At 35.2% G+C, this 20456-nt stretch overlaps 1 protein-coding gene across 1 annotated transcript in view; it reads left to right on the top strand.

The window, feature by feature from the left end:
• The window catches only part of iqgap2 (IQ motif containing GTPase activating protein 2), a 65532-nt gene extending 50179 nt beyond the window's left edge, over positions 1-15353 (top strand). Inside the window, exons 16-38 of the mRNA XM_059550189.1 lie at positions 131-221; positions 405-572; positions 935-1077; positions 1170-1340; positions 3057-3140; positions 3252-3323; positions 3412-3481; positions 3592-3800; positions 4108-4260; positions 4539-4702; positions 4922-5146; positions 5589-5729; positions 6081-6165; positions 6388-6620; positions 8614-8746; positions 9909-10011; positions 10185-10326; positions 12405-12492; positions 12611-12823; positions 13052-13212; positions 14246-14389; positions 14754-14862; positions 14991-15353. Coding sequence (XP_059406172.1) covers positions 131-221; positions 405-572; positions 935-1077; positions 1170-1340; positions 3057-3140; positions 3252-3323; positions 3412-3481; positions 3592-3800; positions 4108-4260; positions 4539-4702; positions 4922-5146; positions 5589-5729; positions 6081-6165; positions 6388-6620; positions 8614-8746; positions 9909-10011; positions 10185-10326; positions 12405-12492; positions 12611-12823; positions 13052-13212; positions 14246-14389; positions 14754-14862; positions 14991-15104 — 3216 coding nt within the window. The 3' untranslated portion in view covers positions 15105-15353. The remainder of the gene's footprint in view (positions 1-130; positions 222-404; positions 573-934; positions 1078-1169; positions 1341-3056; positions 3141-3251; positions 3324-3411; positions 3482-3591; positions 3801-4107; positions 4261-4538; positions 4703-4921; positions 5147-5588; positions 5730-6080; positions 6166-6387; positions 6621-8613; positions 8747-9908; positions 10012-10184; positions 10327-12404; positions 12493-12610; positions 12824-13051; positions 13213-14245; positions 14390-14753; positions 14863-14990) is intronic.
• Positions 15354-20456: the final 5103 nt, after the last annotated feature.

The raw sequence follows: 20456 nt of genomic DNA, 5'->3' as shown, positions 1-20456 counted from the left end.
AACCTTTGCTCTTAACGTATGAGATCATGTTTTGAGTTGCTGTATTTATGTCTGCTGTGAAAAGCCTGTAGTAGCAGATGATTTGTTTGCCCTGTGCCAGTGTGTTTGACTGTGTGTTGTGCTGTAACAGAGCTCTGGAGATGAATCTGCTGTGCTGTGGCTGGATCAGATCCAGGAGGCCGTGCACACTGCCAACCGGGACCAGGAGGATGCACTCAAATGTATGTGTGCAACCAAATATAAGCTGCCTCTTATATCATATTTGATCCATTTTAACATAGTTTGAGGATGTATAGATAATCAAATAAACCTTAAAAGTTGTCTAAGTCAAGATTATTGTTTATCTTGAAACATTCCTACTAAGAAAATAAAATGAGTTCTTCCGTTTGTGTGAATGATTTCAGTGGCTGAGGCAGTAGCAGACATTAACAGGGCAGTATCTGAGGGAGATGCTGAGGCCACACTTGCTGCTCTGCAGTGTCCTGATGCAGGTCTCCGAGCGGTGCTGTCTGAATGTGCTCATGTCTACCACAGCCAGCTCGCTCACTTACAGAGCACTCAAACAGAACAAGGTAACGGTAGCACCCTTGATGACTGCAATCTGGAAGGTCTAGCTTTAATCTGAACATGAACTTATCTGCCTTACTCTTTTAGGCGGGAGAATTTATTTTCATGCTGTTAGAAAATATTATTTATAAATTATAGAACTTATTATATATTTAGCAGCATATTGTGGATGGTACAGTAGTGCAATTTGCACAGATTGGCCAGTTTAATTTGATAAATTGTTCAATAATAGTTGTAAATAGTCATTTCAGATATCATCATAAACATTTACTGATTCAGTTGATTTCAGACTGAGACAAATACATATGTCTATGTGTCTGTTGAGAATTGCATTCACAGTACTGCCTATCATAAAAATGTTTTGAAGGAACCAGTGGCAGTTTATGGGTGAAACACAAGATCAATGATAAATATGAATATTTCTACAACATTGAAAGCAAGGAAGGGACATGGGTTGAGCCAGATCATTTTGTCCATGACAGTTCACAGCTCACCAAAGAAGACATTCAGGTATGTCTTCAAGACAGATATACATTTATAGTTTTTAGTGTTGAATTAAGGTATGTAAGCTCTGTTGTTCATGTTTTCTTTCTCCTAACCAGAGTGTTTTGAGCAGTGTAACAGCTGAGTATAACAGAGAGCAGCTGTGGTTGGCCAATGAGCCGCTCATCATCCAGCTTCAGGCCCTGATTCGTGGATACCTGGTGAGGCGGGCACACAATGACAGGTTGAAGTACCTGCGAAAGCAAGAGCCGAGTGTCATCAAACTGCAGGTGCTTAACTGTTTAATCTAAAGTACTGATACTTAACTTTAGGGCTGAAACGATTCCTCGAGTAACTCGATTTAAAAAATGATTTGCCTCGAAGCCTCGTAACGTAAAGAGAATGTCGTGGCGAGTGTCCATTGCAAGATAGAGCTGGCATACCACAACTAGGGCCCTATGATTTCCGCGATGCAGAAAACGTGGACGGAATCGCGGAATCCAGTCATAAAAACGGAATTTAAAGTTTAACGTGGAATGGCACGGAATTTGCCAAATTTTGAATGAATTAATCAAAAATAGGTCATTGCACTTACATCAAATCATGATATGGACTAATATCTGTGAATATTAAGCCAGAACAGTCTATTTAAATATAGCGTGTCTCTGTTAATGAATGGAGCAGAAGCGCGTCTTCCTTTATTAACACACACTGAAGCGCATGTGACGCTCCGGTGATTTCAGCATCTTTCCTCTCACTCAATAAGGACGTGAACACACGAACAACATCTCCAAAACTGCTCTGACAGTCACTTCATGAGCATTTGACCGTTTGATTTGAGTAAAACTAGCGTCACATCACATACACAGAACTGTAAAGGTACGTCAACCCGTCAAAATAAAAGTCCGGTTAAAGACTATTGTTCAGCAGAATGTACATAGCCTACTACTAAAAAAATCCAACATTATTTTTTTTTTAAGGTTTAATCACACAACATTTCTTCCATGTTTTATTTTTAATAGTAAATCCCCTTTGTTTACCAAAAAGTTAAGTTAATTTTCAATAATTAAAAGATAAATTAAATTAATGTTTTATGTGTTTAATGTTTAATGTGCATCTCAGAAAATGCTTTATTTAAAACCCCAACTGAATGGCACTTAAATGCACTTAATTAATCTGTCAACTTTATTGTTCACAGTACAAGTACAGACAGAGAAACAATGGGTACTAATTAAATGTTTATTTTTGATGTATGCATTGCATTCTATGCCATTTAAAAATTACAAATATTTTTTTTCTAAAAAAGGAAACTTAATTGTTCATTTTAAGAGACCCAGGAGTCTTATTTTCTCTTGCATAATTAATATTGCACTTTAATTAAGCAAAAACACATTTTATCCGATTACTCGATTAATCGATGGAATTTTTGGTAGAATACTCGATTACTAAAATATTCGATAGCTACAGCCCTACTTAACTTGATTACTTGTATGCCAGGCCACTAACAGCCTTTGGTGGAATTTACATTTTACTGCATGTTATTACTATCATTAACTTGTATTTAATCAAGTTCTTATTTAAGAAAAGGAATATATAATTTGAAAGCTCTAAGACTCAACATGTTTTAATTTAGCATAAAAAGTTAAATTATTATTTTATAGTATTATTTCTGTTATTTTTAAATGTGGATTGTTTATTAAAGAAAACAATTATAGTGAGTAGTTTCATAGTTTTTTTTTTATTAAATGTACACATCAAAAGCATGCTTACTCTTGTGTTAACTCTTCAAAACATTAAGAGTCAATGAAATTAGCGATAGCAACAATATATCAACATTATACAAAGAAAGTATTAAAAAAAGGGTTTAGTAACCATATTGGCTATAAGTTCTAGAGTTGTTTTCTTTTCTTTACAGATCAGTTCAAAAGAAAATAAACTGCCAATATTCTCTAGGAACAAATATGTGATGTGGTCTATTTCACTTGTGGTTTGGTTTATGATTACAGGCATCCTGGAAGGGCTACAAACAGAGAAGATTCTATAAAGACAGACTAAAGACCTTCCAAGACAGTGTGAGCAGTGCGATTAAGGTAACGGTCCTATCGCTGATGCTCATTTATTTCAGTCTTTCTTCATATTTTTCCTTGTTGCTTTGAAGTGCACTATTTATCATATGAAAACTTGTTTCCTCTATAATTTAGTTACAGTCGCTGGTGAAGATGTGGAAAGCTAAACGAAGCTACAGGAGGAGACTGCAGTACTTCAGAGACCATGTAAGTCACACACAAGCTCTGATGTGAACGAGCAGCTGCTTTATCATTTATACTCATGAAAATGGCATATTCTGTGTGTCATGCTCAGGAGAAAGAAATCGTGAAGATTCAAGCTTACCTTAAGGCTAACAAAGCAAGAGTTGACTACAGAACCTTGAGTAAGTCAATAACATTATATTTAATATGTTAATGAATAGACATTTACTTGCATAGACAGTTGATTGGTTTGTAAGGTAAAAATGATTGTGTTTTTCTGTTTTTCAAACAGCCGGTTCTCAGCACCCCCCTCTCTCAGTGGTCCGTAAATTTGTGCATTTGCTGGAACAAAGCAGCCTTGATTTACAGGAGGAACAGGAAGTGACACGGCACAGAGAGGAAGTGGTCACCAAGATTCGTTCTAATCAGCAAATGGAAAAGGATCTGAATTTGATGGATATTAAGATTGGCCTGCTGGTGAAAAACAGGATCACACTACAGGTTAGACACTGATGAGGTGGTTTTAAATGATCCATAAAGCTGAACAATCTCTTTGAATTGCTTTTTGGATATACTTTAATGAGATTATATATTATCCTTTGATGTGTGTAGGTTTCTGTTTTCCCATGATGTGAAGTGCTACTGTAAGCAAATACACATCACTGAGAGAAAACAACAAGAACAGCATATTTGTTTTCTTAGGAGTGTCATGAGAGTAGAAGCAGCTACAGATGTCCAAACCAGTCGAGTATGAACCCTTGACCTTTTCAGATTTTTCCATCTACTGCTCTGTTGTCTCCTCTGGTAGGATGTGGTTTCCCACAGCAAAAAGATGAAGAGCAAAAAGAACAAAATGAGCAAAGAAGATCTGGCCATGGGGGAAAAGCAGGGCATCAAGGGTCTGAGCAAAGACAAGAGGAAGAAACTGGAGGCCTATCAGCATCTTTTCTACCTTCTACAAGTGAGATGAGGAACTTTGGCACAAATTTAAATAATTTAAGAAATAGATTGGAATGCTGGATCGCAACAGGAGCTGACCAAAGTTTTTAATGGAATATTCCCAAAATATTTGCACTGATTGTAATTGTTCATAAAAAAAAAAACAGAATCAAAAAAATTGTTAATATAATATAGAAATTTATCATTTTAAATAGATTTTATACATTTACAGAATGCATAAAACTCCTAAATACTGTATAAATACCTTTTTAATCAATGAGTTTTTTTTTTATTTAACAGACCAATCCTTCATACCTGGCCAAGCTAATCTTCCAGATGCCCCAGAACAAATCCACCAAGTTCATGGACACTGTGATCTTCACGTTGTACAACTATGCTTCAAACCAGCGGGAAGAATACTTACTGCTCAAGCTTTTTGAGTCAGCCTTGCGAGAAGAGATCAAGTAAGATATATTTTAGATACTGTATACACTTATCATTTCTATCTTAAAGATTATATTTTAAGGATAGAGATACTGTTTGTTAGCTTGAGCATGCAAGAACAGCACTGTTTTGGAGAGAGCAGTATACCTCTGAATTCAGTCAAATGTCTGTGATACAATAAGTCTTTATAACATTGAGTATGGCAAATATCATTGTTCCTCTGCTGTCATCTGTGGCAGATCTAAGGTGGATCATATCCAGGAAATAGTGACAGGGAACCCTACAGTCATTAAGATGGTTTTGAGCTTTTACCGTGGTGCTCGCGGACAGAATGCTCTCAGACAGCTTCTAGGTCCTGTGGTGAAAGAGATCATCGAGGACAAGAACCTGGGCATCAACACTAACCCTGTAGACATCTACAAGGCCTGGGTTAATCAGCTAGAGACCGCTACGGGAGAAGCCAGGTTTAACATGCACACACCATCCATTTGCATATTTTCTCATCTTCTACATATATTATACGTTTTCATTTAGACTTCTTGACATCCATTTCCATCCATTTTTGTTAGCGAATTTACATTTTTCCATACTATTTAAAAATTGTAACAATGAAAATCGCGTGGCCCAAAAAAACAAGCTTATTTCCACGTATTGCTGTTTAAAGAGAATTTAATGCTTTTATGAGGTGAAGATGCATTATATTTATCAAAAGCGATAGTAAAGGCTTTTACATCGTAACAAAATACCTATATATTCAAAATAAATAATGTTTCTTTTTAAATTTCAGTTCATGAAAGAATCCTAGAAAACAAATACATTATAGCTTCCACAAAACAATTAAGCAGCACCACTGTTGTCATTAATGATTTTATTTCTGAATTTTTACCACTGTTGTTGCACTTGTAGTAAGCTGCCATATGAGGTCACGCCAGAGCAGGCTCTGTCACACCAGGAAGTGAGGGCTAAACTGGAATCCTCCAATCAGGTGCTCCGGACGGTCACAGACAAAGTGCTCGGCTCAATCATGTCATCGCTGGACACCATCCCGTAAGAATGAAGACCATCCCTGCCTTTCAAGCAGATGTTCAGTTCTGATTCATGCAATTCATTTTTATATTAGTTGTTATGTTTGTCAGATGTGCCTATAGCATTATGAAGGATTCATATGCTAACTGTATTCGAGGTAACAGTGTCATTGTGCACCAGGGGGCAGCACAGTAGTTCAAAATATGGAGTCAGTTTAAAACAAGATACATTCTCAACACATAGCATTGTGTAATATTTTGCTCAGGCATTACAGTCATCTCATTACTTTAAGGAATGGCCAGAATCTTTTTTTTCTGCTGCTGATCTGACTTTTACTTTTGCATCATTTGATCTGTTTTCTTTTGCATGCAGCTACGGCATGAGATATATTGCTAAAGTTCTAAAGGACACGCTTCATGAGAAATTCCCTGACGCCACACAGGATGAATTATTAAAGGTCAGATGTTACAAATTTAAGTGATTCCCTTGCATCCATACAAATGTCTAGTTTAAAATAAGTATTCACTAGGCCTGTCTGCAAAACTGTTTTCATACTTGAACTGTAGCCGTAATTGCTTATCGCACCAAACCAAAACTGCTTGAAGATTTAACGTCTTAAGAGCCCAGAAAAAATATTGGTTCACATGAAATAAGCGCTGTCTGAATCTTCTTCCCACAGATTGTTGGGACTCTGCTCTATTACCGTTACATGAATCCTGCCATTGTGGCTCCAGATGGCTTTGACATCATTGACATGACAGCTGGAGGACAGGTACATTCAGAGCAGAGGAGGAACCTGGCATCAGTGGCTAAGATGCTACAGCATGCTGCCGCTAACAAGCTGTTTGAGGACGAGGGCGACTACCTCACCCCTATGAACAGCTACATCTCCCAGACCTACCAACGGTTCAGGTGAGGAGAAACAGAGCACTTCATCAGTGTGAGGTTTGTCCAGAGTCACAGATGTTAATGTTTTTCCAAACCTTTGTTTTTGGAGCAAAAAGAAGATATATTGAAGAATGTCTGAGTGGTTTTTTTTGTCCATAAAATGAAAGTCAGCAGGATCCAATTGTTGTTTGGACATTAGGGCAAAGTACTTACATACCTACTGGACAAAATCTGTCAACTTCTGCAAGAGCTGTTTTTATATATTTGGATTTTCATAGAGTAATCAGCATAAATGATTAACTTGACAAATTGAGCAATACTCTTAATGTAGAAGACATATTAGGGTTGTTTGTAAAGAGAATGTTCCATTGAATCTGCTTATTTAATTACCTAAAAAGCATGTCAAAATTATTTAGGAAAATAACATTTTCTTATCTAAGTGATAAATGTTGCATTGCAAAAATTAGTGCACCTCCTGAAAGTTACAAATTAAAACTAAATCAAGGCAGTTTTGGATCAACAGGTGATTATGTTGAACCAAATACTTTTTTTTGACAATTACAGTATAAGTGTTACATAGCCCACTGATACATTCTCAGACTTATAATGTTTACAACAATGTAATCACATAGGAGACTACTATCATGAGATGTATTTCATTACTCAAAACAGTAAGCGGTACGAGAATCACATCCAAATCATTGTATTAAGTGTGGAAATAAAGCAAAGGTAACAAAATATGGAATTACACAAGGTCCTTGAAATAATCAGGCCTGCATGGTATTTCAGGCTTTTATTCCACACTGGATCTACATACAGTAGCCAAAGCAACAAGCTCATTTAGCCTTTTCCAAGGAACATATTAACAAAATAAAATAAGTCACATATAAGCTTTCCATTGATGTATGGTTAGTTAGGACCGGACAATATTTGGCCGAGATACAACTATTTGAAAATCTGGAATCTGAGGGTGCAAAAAAAATTAAATATTGAGAAAATCGTCTTTAAAGTTGTCCAAACGAAGTGCTTAGCAATGCATATTACTAATCAGAAAATTACTTCTTGATGGAACATGAGCTTTACTTAAAATCCTCATGATTTTTGGCATAAAAGATCATCTTGACCCATGTAATGTTTTGTTGGCTATTGCTTCAATTATGCCTTTGCTACTTAAGACTGGTTTGGTGCTCCAGGGTCATGAATTTATCAATGGTGTCATGAATTCATACAACTTCATGTAATAAAATAACTTGAAACTACTCTCTCATTACAATAATAATATATTTTTTTTAAATATTAATTATTTTAAGCGTTAACATTTTATGTAGAAACTGATGAGTAGAACAAAAGATTTGAAAGAATCACAGATCTGAGGGTCGGGACACACTGAGGGTAGATGGAACTGGAGGTGAAAGGTTTGGAAGTGTTTTTGTGTGAAAGACATCAGCAGAGAGGAGGGACATGTGTTCCCACTTCAGACACATTCGTGTGTGTGTGAGTGTGTGTGTGTGTGTGAGGAGGCTGGAAGTGCTAAACGACCTTTTGCCCAAAGCCCATCATTCCCATGCTTACTGGAAACACTGTTTTTTCCCTCTCAGATTCTCAGCAACTTCTCTGCCTGATTACAAGTCTGTGATAGACCTGGTAGTTTACACTTGAGCTTGATTACTGCAGTTTAGCATGTGCCCTTCTCATTCAGGTCTACTTGACATTATACAGTTTTTTTTTTTAATCTTGCTTTATTATTTTGCTGGTTGCACAAAATTTGGGAAAAAGCTTAACAGATTTATCAAAATTTCAACAGCTGATATTGACAAAATTCCTCACTCATTTCTTTTGCCTAATTTCATGTTTTCGACTACTCATTTTAGCATTTTGATATATATATATATATATATATATATATATATATATATATATATATATATATATATATATATATATATATTATAATTCTGAAGAAAGAAATGGAAAGAAATCCACTGATTTAATCTTGTCCTTTTTTTATTCATTTCAGGGGCTTCTTCCAGGCAGCCTGTGATGTTCCAGCTCCGGAGGAGAAGTTTAATGTGGACGAGTACTCTGACATGGTGACACTCAGCAAACCCATCATCTACATCTCTATTGAGGAGATTATCAACACACACTCTGTAAGACATACAACTTAACATGCAACTGAGAATTACATACGGAGATACAGTTAATGCTTAGATTACAAGGTAAAAAAAATCAAAAATGCACAGATGAGTAAGATTTATAATATGCATTTAGAAAATAGATAGGGTAAATTTATATTTCATGCCAAATTCAGTAGAAGACATGACCTCTTCTTTTAATCTTATTTCTGGGCTGTTCATATGAAAGAGGGAATCCAGTTTAGACACGTCTCATCAAAACGTGTCGTTTCAGCCTTTACTGCTGGGCCTTGATCTGGAATGTGAAGTCAAATGCTTTTTTTAGATCTGCAACTCATTGTGATTAAGTTTCATTAGCCACCTATGAGTCATGAGAGGAGCCTTCTGTGAGGAAGTGACATCATGACCTGTGTAGAGCCTCCAAACTTTTCCCCTCTCTGTCAATCTCTACATTCCTTCAGTTGAAGAAAAAAAAAAAAACCCAGACATTTCATTTCGGGATGTTTCTCATTATGCAGCACATAGACAAACAGATGTGATGCCAATTTGAAGCAGTATGGCTGTAATGTATAGTACGTTGAATGAGAGATACAGTATTTTATGATTTGAAAAGATCCTATTGACTCCTAGTGTTGGGTGCTGTTTTGTTTTCTCTGCCAAATTCTAATTGTAAATCTACCGGAAACAAACAAATAAGTCATCATCTTATATATGTTGCCAATTAAAAATATCAGAAAATGAATCATACACACAAAGACGGGGAATTTAAGAACTTTAGATTTTATATTTATGTGTTTACAATGTTTTTATTTAAAGTGACTTAGAGATAGCACTTCAAGGCATACATATTTTCATGCATTGCCAGGAAGTGAACATATGCATTTGGCATTGCTAGCACAATACTCTACTCTTTGAGATAAGTCACTTTGACATAGCTATAAAATGATAATACATCAGACTTAACATATGTCATGCTTAACAGTACATGTACAGTATTAGAATAATTTCATAGAATCTTCTGGGTTTTGCTGTGAATGTAACATGATACTCGCTGTAGGAAGTAATAACAATTGCAATAGGGATTAATCTTGCTGTGTGATGATAAGTATTATTGTGTTTTAAAGTCTGTACAGACTGCTTGTAGCTGGAATACTTCAATTGGCTTTTTTTCTTCTAGTTGGTGTTGGAACATAAGGAAGCTATCGCTCCAGATCACAGTGATCTTCTGCATGAACTCCTGAAGGACTTGGGGGAAGTTCCTGACGTCGAGTCGCTACTTGGTAAAATTATAACAAATGCAAACAAATAATTTCATTCATTCACTCAGAGCAGCTTTCAAACACCAGCAGTTTGAAACCAGATGAATATGTCCTCACTAACAGCTGATTAAAAGAAAAGGCCAGTTAACCGCTGTCAGAACAGTGTTCACTGAATGTGAATCTCTGACACCCAGGTGAAGGAGCTTTGGATGCAGATGACCCCAGCAAGGAGAACTCATTGACTCAGCTGGCCAAGACAGAGGTCTCCCTTACCCTCACCAACAAGTTTGAGCTGCTGGATGGAGATGACAAAGACATGAAAGGACTGATGATGAAGTAAGTGAGCAAGTGTTTCATCACTTCTTTCAGCTGCCTTAATGTGTAAAATGTCCTAACATATAATTATCTCTTTGCTCACACTCGACTTTTCTTCACTGTCTTCATTTCCTGTCTTCATATCTCTCCTTACCCATAGGAGGAAATGGTTTGTTGTCTCGTTTTTTCTTTCCCAGTTCTAAAATGGGCCTTTTTTGACCAGCTTGTGTAATTAGAATTATCCAGTATAGGCTTGTTCACACCAAGACGGGATGTTCAGTGCAAAAATGTTATGCAATAAACATTTTTATTTAAGTGAACAGCAGGTAATAAAAGACTAACTTTCATATGAGTTGTTTAACGTTGAGGTATTCTAATTTCTTTTTCATCGCAATGCAAAGAAAACCGCCCAACCAGAATGTTATGTGGAATTACAGTTTGGAAAAAGTGTTTGGAAAAAGTCTAACTAGTAAAATGTTTACACATTATTTGAAAACTAGTACAAGTATATAAATAAATAAATAAAAAGAGACTAACTCATGTTTATGATCTCTGCTGAATAAAGTGCTTCATTCTTTTTTTTCTGAGGAAATCCATTTCTCAAATCCTCAACCACATCACATCTTTTTGGGGTGAATTATGTCTTATTCCTCTCATCGCGAAGCAAACAGTAAAATAAAAACTTGAAGAACAGTCTCCCTGCTTTTTCTTCTGTGTGGGCGTATTCAAGCCGCGCGCTTCAGTTTGAATCTGAATAGCGCGTTCAGCGCGGGGGCATGGTCACATTAGAAGATAATGAACTGAGACGTGAAAAACGGACATCGCGTTGTTTTCATATGGATTACTTTATCACAGAATATCTGTTTTCGGCAGCACTTATTTAGTTTAAAAGTAGACATGTCAGGCTTTTTATAGATATCTCTCTCATGTCTCTTCGTTGAGTATTCAAGGAGTTACAGTTAATTTTAATGACGTGTGTCTAAATGAAGATCAGCGCAGACAAAGGCTGCAGACAGCACACCTTATTTGTTATCTTTATTTTATGAGTGCACAAAGTTTTATTGTTATTATGTCTGTATACCAAAAAAAGTAGACCCTTTACAGATTCAATTTATGTATTGCTCTTATCTGTACGATTAAAACTGAAAGTGTAATTTAAGTTCTTTTTGGGGTTATCAGGATAAAATGACTCATAACGCATATATGCGTTAATCGACTCCAGAGGGTTAAAGAGGCCTTAAGGACGGGAGGTCATCACGCACTTGAAATGTAATACTCCAAGGAGACATTTGTCGACTATCATTTGCTGGCCAGTATTGTCCTAGCACGTATATCCTTAACTCTAGCTTTCTAGTCTATCTTCGGGAAGGAAGCAGGAACACTGACGTCACTGCTCATTGTCTATGTTTATATCTGCTCCATTTCCACAGAAAAAAAAACAGCATCTGTGAAGCCCCAGTGACCCAGACGTGTATGATCTTCTGTTTACAGACTGCATGAATATCAGTTACTGTAACCAGCTAGTTTGAGACAAACCACAAACTAGTCTGCACTTTACAGGCATTTTTGTATGCTTACACTACCAGACAAAACTGTTCCAAAACTGCATAACATTCTTTTTTCTTCTGTGGAACATACATAAAACAAGATATTTTGAAGAATACTCTAGTCCAAAGAATATAAAATGTCAATTAGTTCCAAAACAACATTGGACCTCACTGATTGTATATATATATATATATATATATATATAAACATTAAAAATGTTAAAATATTTTTTTTTTATTTTAACCTTGTCTCTCTTAAGATGTTTAAGGTCATGACAAGCATAACATTAGTTAAATTCAGTCCAGACATTTGTTAAGTTGTTAAGTTGGGATATTTCACCCAAAATTAAAAATCTTGTTTAATTTTGTCCTTTATGTCACCAGCATATGGCAGTCTTGATCAAATCTCGATTGCCCCATGAAGTAGTCTTGCATTGCATTATTTTCTGGACAATGTCAGCCTGTATCTTAACAGATGAGACAATGCACAACATGAGGCACTCTGATATTCCTAACTCGGACACCCTTCTCTGTTTGCCTGTCATTTTGCAGAACAAAGAAACTGATAGTGGATGTTGTGAGAATTCAACCCGGGGAAACACTCAATGATATCCTAGAAACTCCTGCCTCTGCTGCACAGGTATAGTAGGCTCTTGAATTAATGATAAAGACTGAACAGAGGTCAGTCGTCCAAAAGATTGAAATGAAATGAAATCACTTTGCCTCAGTCAGCCGTCGCTCTCTCTCTGGTGCTGTAGGAGGCAGAGCACACTAAGCTAGTAGAGCGACAGGTGGTGCAGGACTCTCAGACTCCAGAGGGGCTGAAGAGCAGCCAGGCCATGCTGGAGGACCGCCGGCTGCCTCTGGAGCAGAAGAAGAGAAAGATCCTCAGGAACCTGAGAACTCTGGAGCAGGCTGGTCTGGGCAGCTCAAAACACAAGTACCAGGAAGTCATCAATGACATCTCCAAGGTCAGGCCTTATTGACCTCAGTCAGTGGGGGCAGAACTATTTGAAAAGATGTTGGGGCTTGTTGAAAAGTGATAATTGTCTATTGGATAAATGTAGCTATAATGATTGCTTCTGTATTAAATCATACCATGACCTTGTTCCTTGAGGACTGCAGGGTACCATGAACACCTTCCATTAGTTCATGTCATGTCTATACATGTTGTAATAACAAAAAAATGTATTTGGCAGGACATTCGCTACCAGCGACGCTACAGGCAGAGGAGGAAAGCAGAGCTGGTGAAGCTGCAGCAGACTCTGACTGCGCTCAACTCAAAGGCAGCATTCTATCAGGAACAGATCAACTACTATGATACATACATCAAAACCTGTCTGGATAACCTCAACAGAAAGTGAGTGAAAGTGAAGTTCTCATACAAATGCACTCATGATAATGGGCCTACTGTATATGTGCCTCTTAAAAATCACTTAAAATATCTATAAACAAATTTAAAGGCAGGGTAGGTGATGTGGTTCAAGAACATTTTTGTTATGCTGGTTGAAAGTATCTTCACATCTTGATAGCAATCACTATGTTAAGTGGTCTACATTTACTTATATGTAACTATATCATCTGTGGAAGGCAAAATATGTATTTGCATACCTCTGTGCCACCTGTTTGCCCAGACATGATTTGTCATCAGCGCACTCCAGCAAGAATGAAAGGCATTTTTATTGTAATATTATGTGCGTTGTACTGTAATGTGTCTCAACAGTGAATGAAACATGAGTTAATCTGACAGCCTTGCATTCAATCCTCCACCAATGCTATCTTTCATCATGTCTCTGGTCTGCCTGATCCACTGAGTGTGTTCGTGTGTTTTGGGAGGAGGCATGGCTTTGCAAAGTGGTCATGCAGGGAGGGTGGGATCTTGCTTTCAAAGCTAACTTGCTATCGCTAGCCTTTCCGAAATCGCCTATCCTACCTTTAAGGGATCAATAAATAAAACAGCAAACAGTTCATAAAGTAATATTTTCAAGTAATACATTCTAAATGCAAAAGAAAATACAAATAAATAATGCTAAACCTGAAAATTATTATTTTGAGTATGATCATGATAACCTTCTTATTGTTTTTCTTCTGATTTGAGGTAAAGCACGTTTGATGTTAACAACAATTTGTTCATTTATCAATGTAATTAGATTATTATTTAATTGGCAATTTATTTTGTTTAACCTCACAACTAACTTTTATCAGTTTTGTCTATTTATCCTCATGTTTAGACATTAATTTTCTCATTTGATATATTCATACTTAATGATTAGTGATTGCCACAATGGAGCCCTGATACACAATGGCTTGAAGGGAACTTGGAAATTAGAAAGTGTCTACTTTCAATTCCTATAAGATATATAATATTTTATTGATGGTTGTTTTGCAATCAGGAATTCACGAAGGTCCATTAAACTGGACAAAAAGGAAGAGGAGAAGAGCAGTAAGAAGTCCAAGGCCTCGTCTCTGAAGTACACAGCTGCCAAACTCCATGAGAAAGGAGTCATTCGGGAGATTGAAGGCCTCCAGACTAATCAGTATGTTCTTCCTCTTTGCAGCATTACTTTTCATTCTGTTCATAATTAATATTTGTATTCATAATTAGGAACTTCACAGTGAATATCAAATATGTAATATCTAAACTGAACTTTCTAATATTTAAAGTTAACCACCCTGTTCTGCTCTTCCTCATGCAGTCCAAAGTGGAGTTTAGCCAACTAACTTAAGGCAGATCAAAAGAATATTAAAATGTCGACTTTTAGTGCTCAGTGATGTAGTCGTTTTATTTGTAGTCAATCTCAAGAATGTCATTTTGCAACACTGAAATTATTTGCACTGTAAGATGTACAGTATTAAACTCCACCTATTCCAGTACTTCAGTCAGTGTTTTGTACATTTCAGGTTAAAGAATGTCATGTTCGACATTTGCCCTTGTGAGGAAGTGGGGGACTTTGAGATAAAGGCCAAGTTTATGGGAGTTGAGATGGAGAAGGTGCAACTGCATTTCCAGGTCAGTTCCCATGTGCACAGAGGCACGTGCAGGATATTAGGATACTGCATTTATAGACACACCAATACAGAAGTCTTTTTCACCTCTTGCATATGTTATATTTTTATTATTATTATTATTATTATCAGGACCTGTTGCAGCTCCAGTATGAGGGAGTAGCTGTCATGAAAATGTTCGACAAGGCCAAAATCAATGTCAATCTACTGATCTTCCTTTTGAACAAAAAGTTCTATGGAAAGTGAACATCCCTTGGAGTTAATTAAGTGAAAATATGTTCAGTGAAAAATATTAACTAGCTACCAGAGTCTCATTTTAGATGATAGTTTACACAAATTGTACAAAAGAACAGATTGTGCCTTTGGTTTTTAAATGTTTTTGTCAGTGTATTTGTGCAACTGTGTTAGCAGGTCTTCTGTATTTCATTAACTATACAGTGAGATCTTACCATTCTAAGAATTAAACAAAGCTGTACTTACAAATTTTACATTTGATTAACAAATTATGTCTGTTTTTCTTTTCTTTCTTTTTTTTGGGGAAAATTGTGTATGGATTATATTGTCCAATACAAGTGTAATTGAAGTATATATTTTATAGCATGTAATGTATTGAATGCTGCAATGTTTTAATATCTTGGAAATGAATAAGATGAATGTCTTTTAATGATAATGCACTACTGCCATATGGCTGTTAAATAAGATAAACGAGACTTTTCACTAGACTGTCATGAACTAGTGCCTTTCATTTCTAAGTGCTCAAATGTGCATCTTTATAAAGATACTTATTAAACAGCATTCCTAAAAGTTTTAGTTTAATAAAAATGACAATGTTCTTTGCTGAGAAGATGGATTAATATTATTGATTTTAAATAAATACAACTATCATACATCAAAGTGAGTTTTTTCACACTGTATAGGTGAGACTGGATATATCTGACTCGAGGGCAGTATTATGAATCAAAAGCCTAATCATATAAATGCAGAAGATTATGGCGATTTCAAATTGACATTTTTGTTATTACTATTCTCTAAACAAATTTGTACTGTAAATTTTAATGGCATTTGGTTAATAAACACAATATACTGTAAATACTGTTAAAACTGTCACTCACCTTTTTGAAGATAGACTTGAGTGTGTATGATACAAACCTACATTTTTATAATTCATGACTGAAAACATTTTGCTACATGATATTGATGTACCATTTACATGGTAATGCAATGTTTGAATTTAAAATGGGTTTTAAAGGATGAATTTTGAGATTTTAAGTTTTCAGTTGATATATAATTTCTGATGATTTCTAAAATGTGATGGAGAAAAAGGCAACGAAGAAGTCTTTTTTTTTAAACAAAGGTCAAAACTCCTGTTATAATGTAGATTTTTGAGGGTGCACTCTAGTCATAAATTAATCTATTACTTTTCCTACATAATTTTTAACAAAAAAACATTGGTAAAATATATATTTGGGAGTCTTAGATGACATATAGTTTTATATATACACTCTTAAAACGGATGTGTTAAAATCAACACAACCTGTGTTATATCTTAACACACCTGTGTGTCTAGTTTAGGACAACACATTTTGTGTTACTTTTAACTCAACCAGTGTGTTATTCTTCTTAACACCGTGTGTTAAAATATTTAACACACTGTCATAAATCACACAATTTGTGTCATAGATGTGCTATTTTTGACCAGTTATAATGAACGCAAAACAAAAAAGCTTTTTAAAAAAATATATTTATTAAAACTTAACTGCTACATTTTCACAAAGTCAACATGCACATATCATTTGAATTTCATAAAGACATTTTTAAACAATTTTATATCTTGGATTTACAAAAAGGTTTTCTTCGTAGGAAATCATGTGAAGAGGTTTTACATCAGCAGCATTGCTCAAATTAATCACTTTGTATACATTTTATTCTTTGAACTGCATAAGCATACAAGTGTGGGTGAAAGTACATTTGTGATAGAATTCTAAGAAAAAGTAAAACAATTCCTTTTTCACATTGTGGAACTATGTGTAAAACTTCACCAACGAGATGCTCGTCTCTTAAGTCACAGTTTAAAGCAAGTACACAACCAGTTTGAAAAGTCTGACCAAGCACACCAACAGAGTGAGAAACATAAACAGTGCTACATGTGTCAAGTTCATAGCCAAAGTCTCATGTTTTCAACAAATAGAACACTTTTTTCCAAAGATCCAACCATGACTGGAAAAACATATGGGACAGTAATTTCTTCTGTTAATGGACTTCCCAGTTTCCAATGAAACAGTCTGAACCTGACTCTTGTAGGCTAATGTCTTACTAATTACAAAATTACATACAACTTGTGCTTCTCTTTTTAGAGGACCATGCTTTCCCTAAAATCTCATGCACCAAAATTTAGACAGTGAGCCAAATTTTATCATCATTCGCCAATAATGAGTCATAAAATGATGCTTTGGTATTAGTGATTTGTTTGGATATAGTCTTAAACAAATTATGGTGATCAATAACTAGCTGCTTTAAAAATACAGCTAATCCTTTGGTAACAACTGGTGCAAAAATGATACTACAAATTTCTCTAAGGAGAAAAAACAATTTCCAGTGACTAATACCTTCACTTTCCAAAATTTCCAATCAGGAAAGGCAAAAAAAGGATGAGACACCACATTTGACAGTAATTCACTCTCATTATCAGTTGGCATGACCAGAGGATTTTTCACTGTGGACTTCTTTTTTCAATTTTGGAACAATATTTCCTTCCCATTTTCGGAGAAAGAGGTCAGCCTTACCAGGAAACATTTTTCCAACTCAGTGTCAAGCTATAACACGGGATAGAATACACAATTACAACACTACTGTGTTTCCTCAGTATATTCATAAAATATTGAGTCTTTTCGAGTCAAGTTTATGCAATTTTAACTTCAGAGAGGCATTGTGGGCCATTCCAGGTTATGAATAACAGTAAAAAAAAAAGATTATGGATAAGGATTATATTTTATATATATATATATATATATATATATATATATATATATATAATTGCATAGATAATCTCTCACCATAAGACTAATATTGTGCGCTAATAAAGTAAAAAAAAAAACATTTTGAATTCATGTGGACTTAATATGCCAGTCATGTCCCTTTGCTGACAAGTCTATTCATACCTAGCTGTAAGGAAAACGTTTGTGCTGGTAGCGACGCTGATTATCATGAAGTTTCCTCCGTAGATTTCGAAGTCGCATCTCAATAAATCCACTGTGGCAGACTGGGTCATAGAAATGTCCCTGGATGAAAGGCGGAGGATAACAATTGTAACTTTTACAAGAACCCATGATGTGTGACGAGCAAACCAGCAGAGTGGATGTACTTTTGGTGTTATTGTAATTGTAATATTGGTAATTAATTTTTTTTTAAATAAATTACAGTCACCAGAATTTCCATTGATTTGTAACCTGTTAACTTATTAACATACTACACTTAATATTTCAATTTGCATTTATTTAAAGTTGCTTTTGGGTGTTTTAATAAATGCAACTTACAAATCCTTCGTTCTCTTCTCCCATCTTGATCTTCAGAGAAGGAAACAGTGTTACCACACTTTCTGCCAACATCAGTTTATCTTCATTAAGCAAAACAAAGACAAAACATGGAAGAATTACCCAATTCAACTCGTACATAATACATTAAAATAAAATACAGGAACCAAATTCAGTCAGTTTTCTCTGCTGCTGATCAGCAGTTTGTTTTATAAGTTTTTTTCCCAATTATGTTCAAATTATTAAAAATAATTACTTATTACATTTTAAACAGGGTCATTTGTAATCTGTAATCCATTACTTTTCCAAAGCCACCTTCCAGACACTGTTCGGCATTTCATTTGGTACACCATTTCTTTTTAAGGCAAGACTGCTTGGCCGACAGAAAGCATTCCTGAAGCTGCATAATCCTTATATATACTCTGACCTTTGCTTTCAATTAGTTCTCGCATTGTGTCTACATCAATTATATTACGTTGATGCTGGAAATATAAAAAGCACAAAGTAGTTCTTATTAGATGAGTTAGTGATTCAGTTACTTAAAGTCACTCACTTATACCAGATTGAATCAGCAGTTTTGAAAGAACTAATGAATGATTCACTCACTGAAACAAGTGTACAGACAATTCGTTTCTGTGGAATGGGCAAACAAATTCAAACAGAGTGATACAAATATTGAAAAGAGTGCTGTTATTTTAGCACTCAGTTATATATACAAACCTTCTGATGACTACTTGGACCAGCTTCATGTGTGTTCTTTGGTGCAACCTTCAAAAAAACTATATTACAAGTAATTATGTATACGCAAGTCCTCCATGAACATACATTCTGTTGATGACTTGGACTGGCTGTATCTACATCCAATATTTCATCCTTAAAGGACAACAAATGTATCAAGAAGAAGATATGATAAAGATATAGATAAAGAAATAAAATAAAATGAAACTGCATTATGTTATGCACAAAAAGGTTAAAGTGATCTTTTACCAATTGATAAGTTTAACATATAAAGTTTTCTGTTTCTAGTCTGAATAGTGATTCTTGCAAAAAACAGTGTCATTGGACCAGAAGGGCATGGTGATTTTTTATTATTTTGTTTTGTGTTTATATGAAATTAGGGTTACAATGTACGTGACACAAAAGTTTGACGTGTAATATTATAGGATATTATAGGTGTAGATAAATACTTTACATTACCATTTGTAATCATCCCACATGTTTGAATGGAAATGCCTTTTGAACGGTTTCTTACCATTTTCAAAATTGAAAAGCAATATTAATATTTAATGCTTAAGAAAAGTACAATAATACTGGAATCTGTATGCATAACACAGCTCACTTATTATTAGTTATGTTACTAAAAAGGGAAATTACATACCAATGCACGTGATCCTGATCCACTTCTCTTAATCGAATTAAACACAACTTGAAACTTGTCCAAGGTTTCCACTTTCTCAGTTAGGTCTGTGTCAATAAATTCATTAAAATCAGCGTTAAATTTAAAAATTCGGTGGTACACTGCAGCACAGGGGAGGAGACATTTGGAAGCATCAATTATTTCTGCTGCACTCTTGAGATGCTGCATTTTTTTGCATATCTCCTTTCTATCAAGTAGTACAGCCACCAGTGTTTTTGGAGTGTCCTCCATTTGAAGCTGCAAAAGGGCACAAAAAAAAAAAAAACACCAATCTGTTATTTATGTTACATATACTGATTAAGCATAATATTCACATTCATAATGTAAAAGAGTAGTTAATAAGCTGTGCTAGAATGAACAATATCCATTTATTTACGAAAACATCAAGCTAACATAATACATTTCCAAGATAAACCTAAAGCAATCTTTTGATCTCAGAAAACCTGTCGTCCGTTTTCAATTAAGAGTCTTCCTGAATTAGGTACTTCATACTACTTTAACTATTTCTGCCATATATTGGTATATGGTAAAAAATATATTAAAACTAGTGTGCTAGTACGCAGTTCCAAATTCCGAATCTGTTTGTCTCAAATGACATTGCACTCTTGAATTTTTTATTTTATTTTAAGAGAAGTGACAATCCCGGGGGAG

The sequence above is a fragment of the Carassius carassius genome, chromosome 5, assembly GCF_963082965.1.
Source record: "Carassius carassius chromosome 5, fCarCar2.1, whole genome shotgun sequence".
Classification (NCBI taxonomy): Eukaryota; Metazoa; Chordata; class Actinopteri; order Cypriniformes; family Cyprinidae; genus Carassius; species Carassius carassius.
This window is presented reverse-complemented; position numbering and strand designations above follow the sequence as displayed.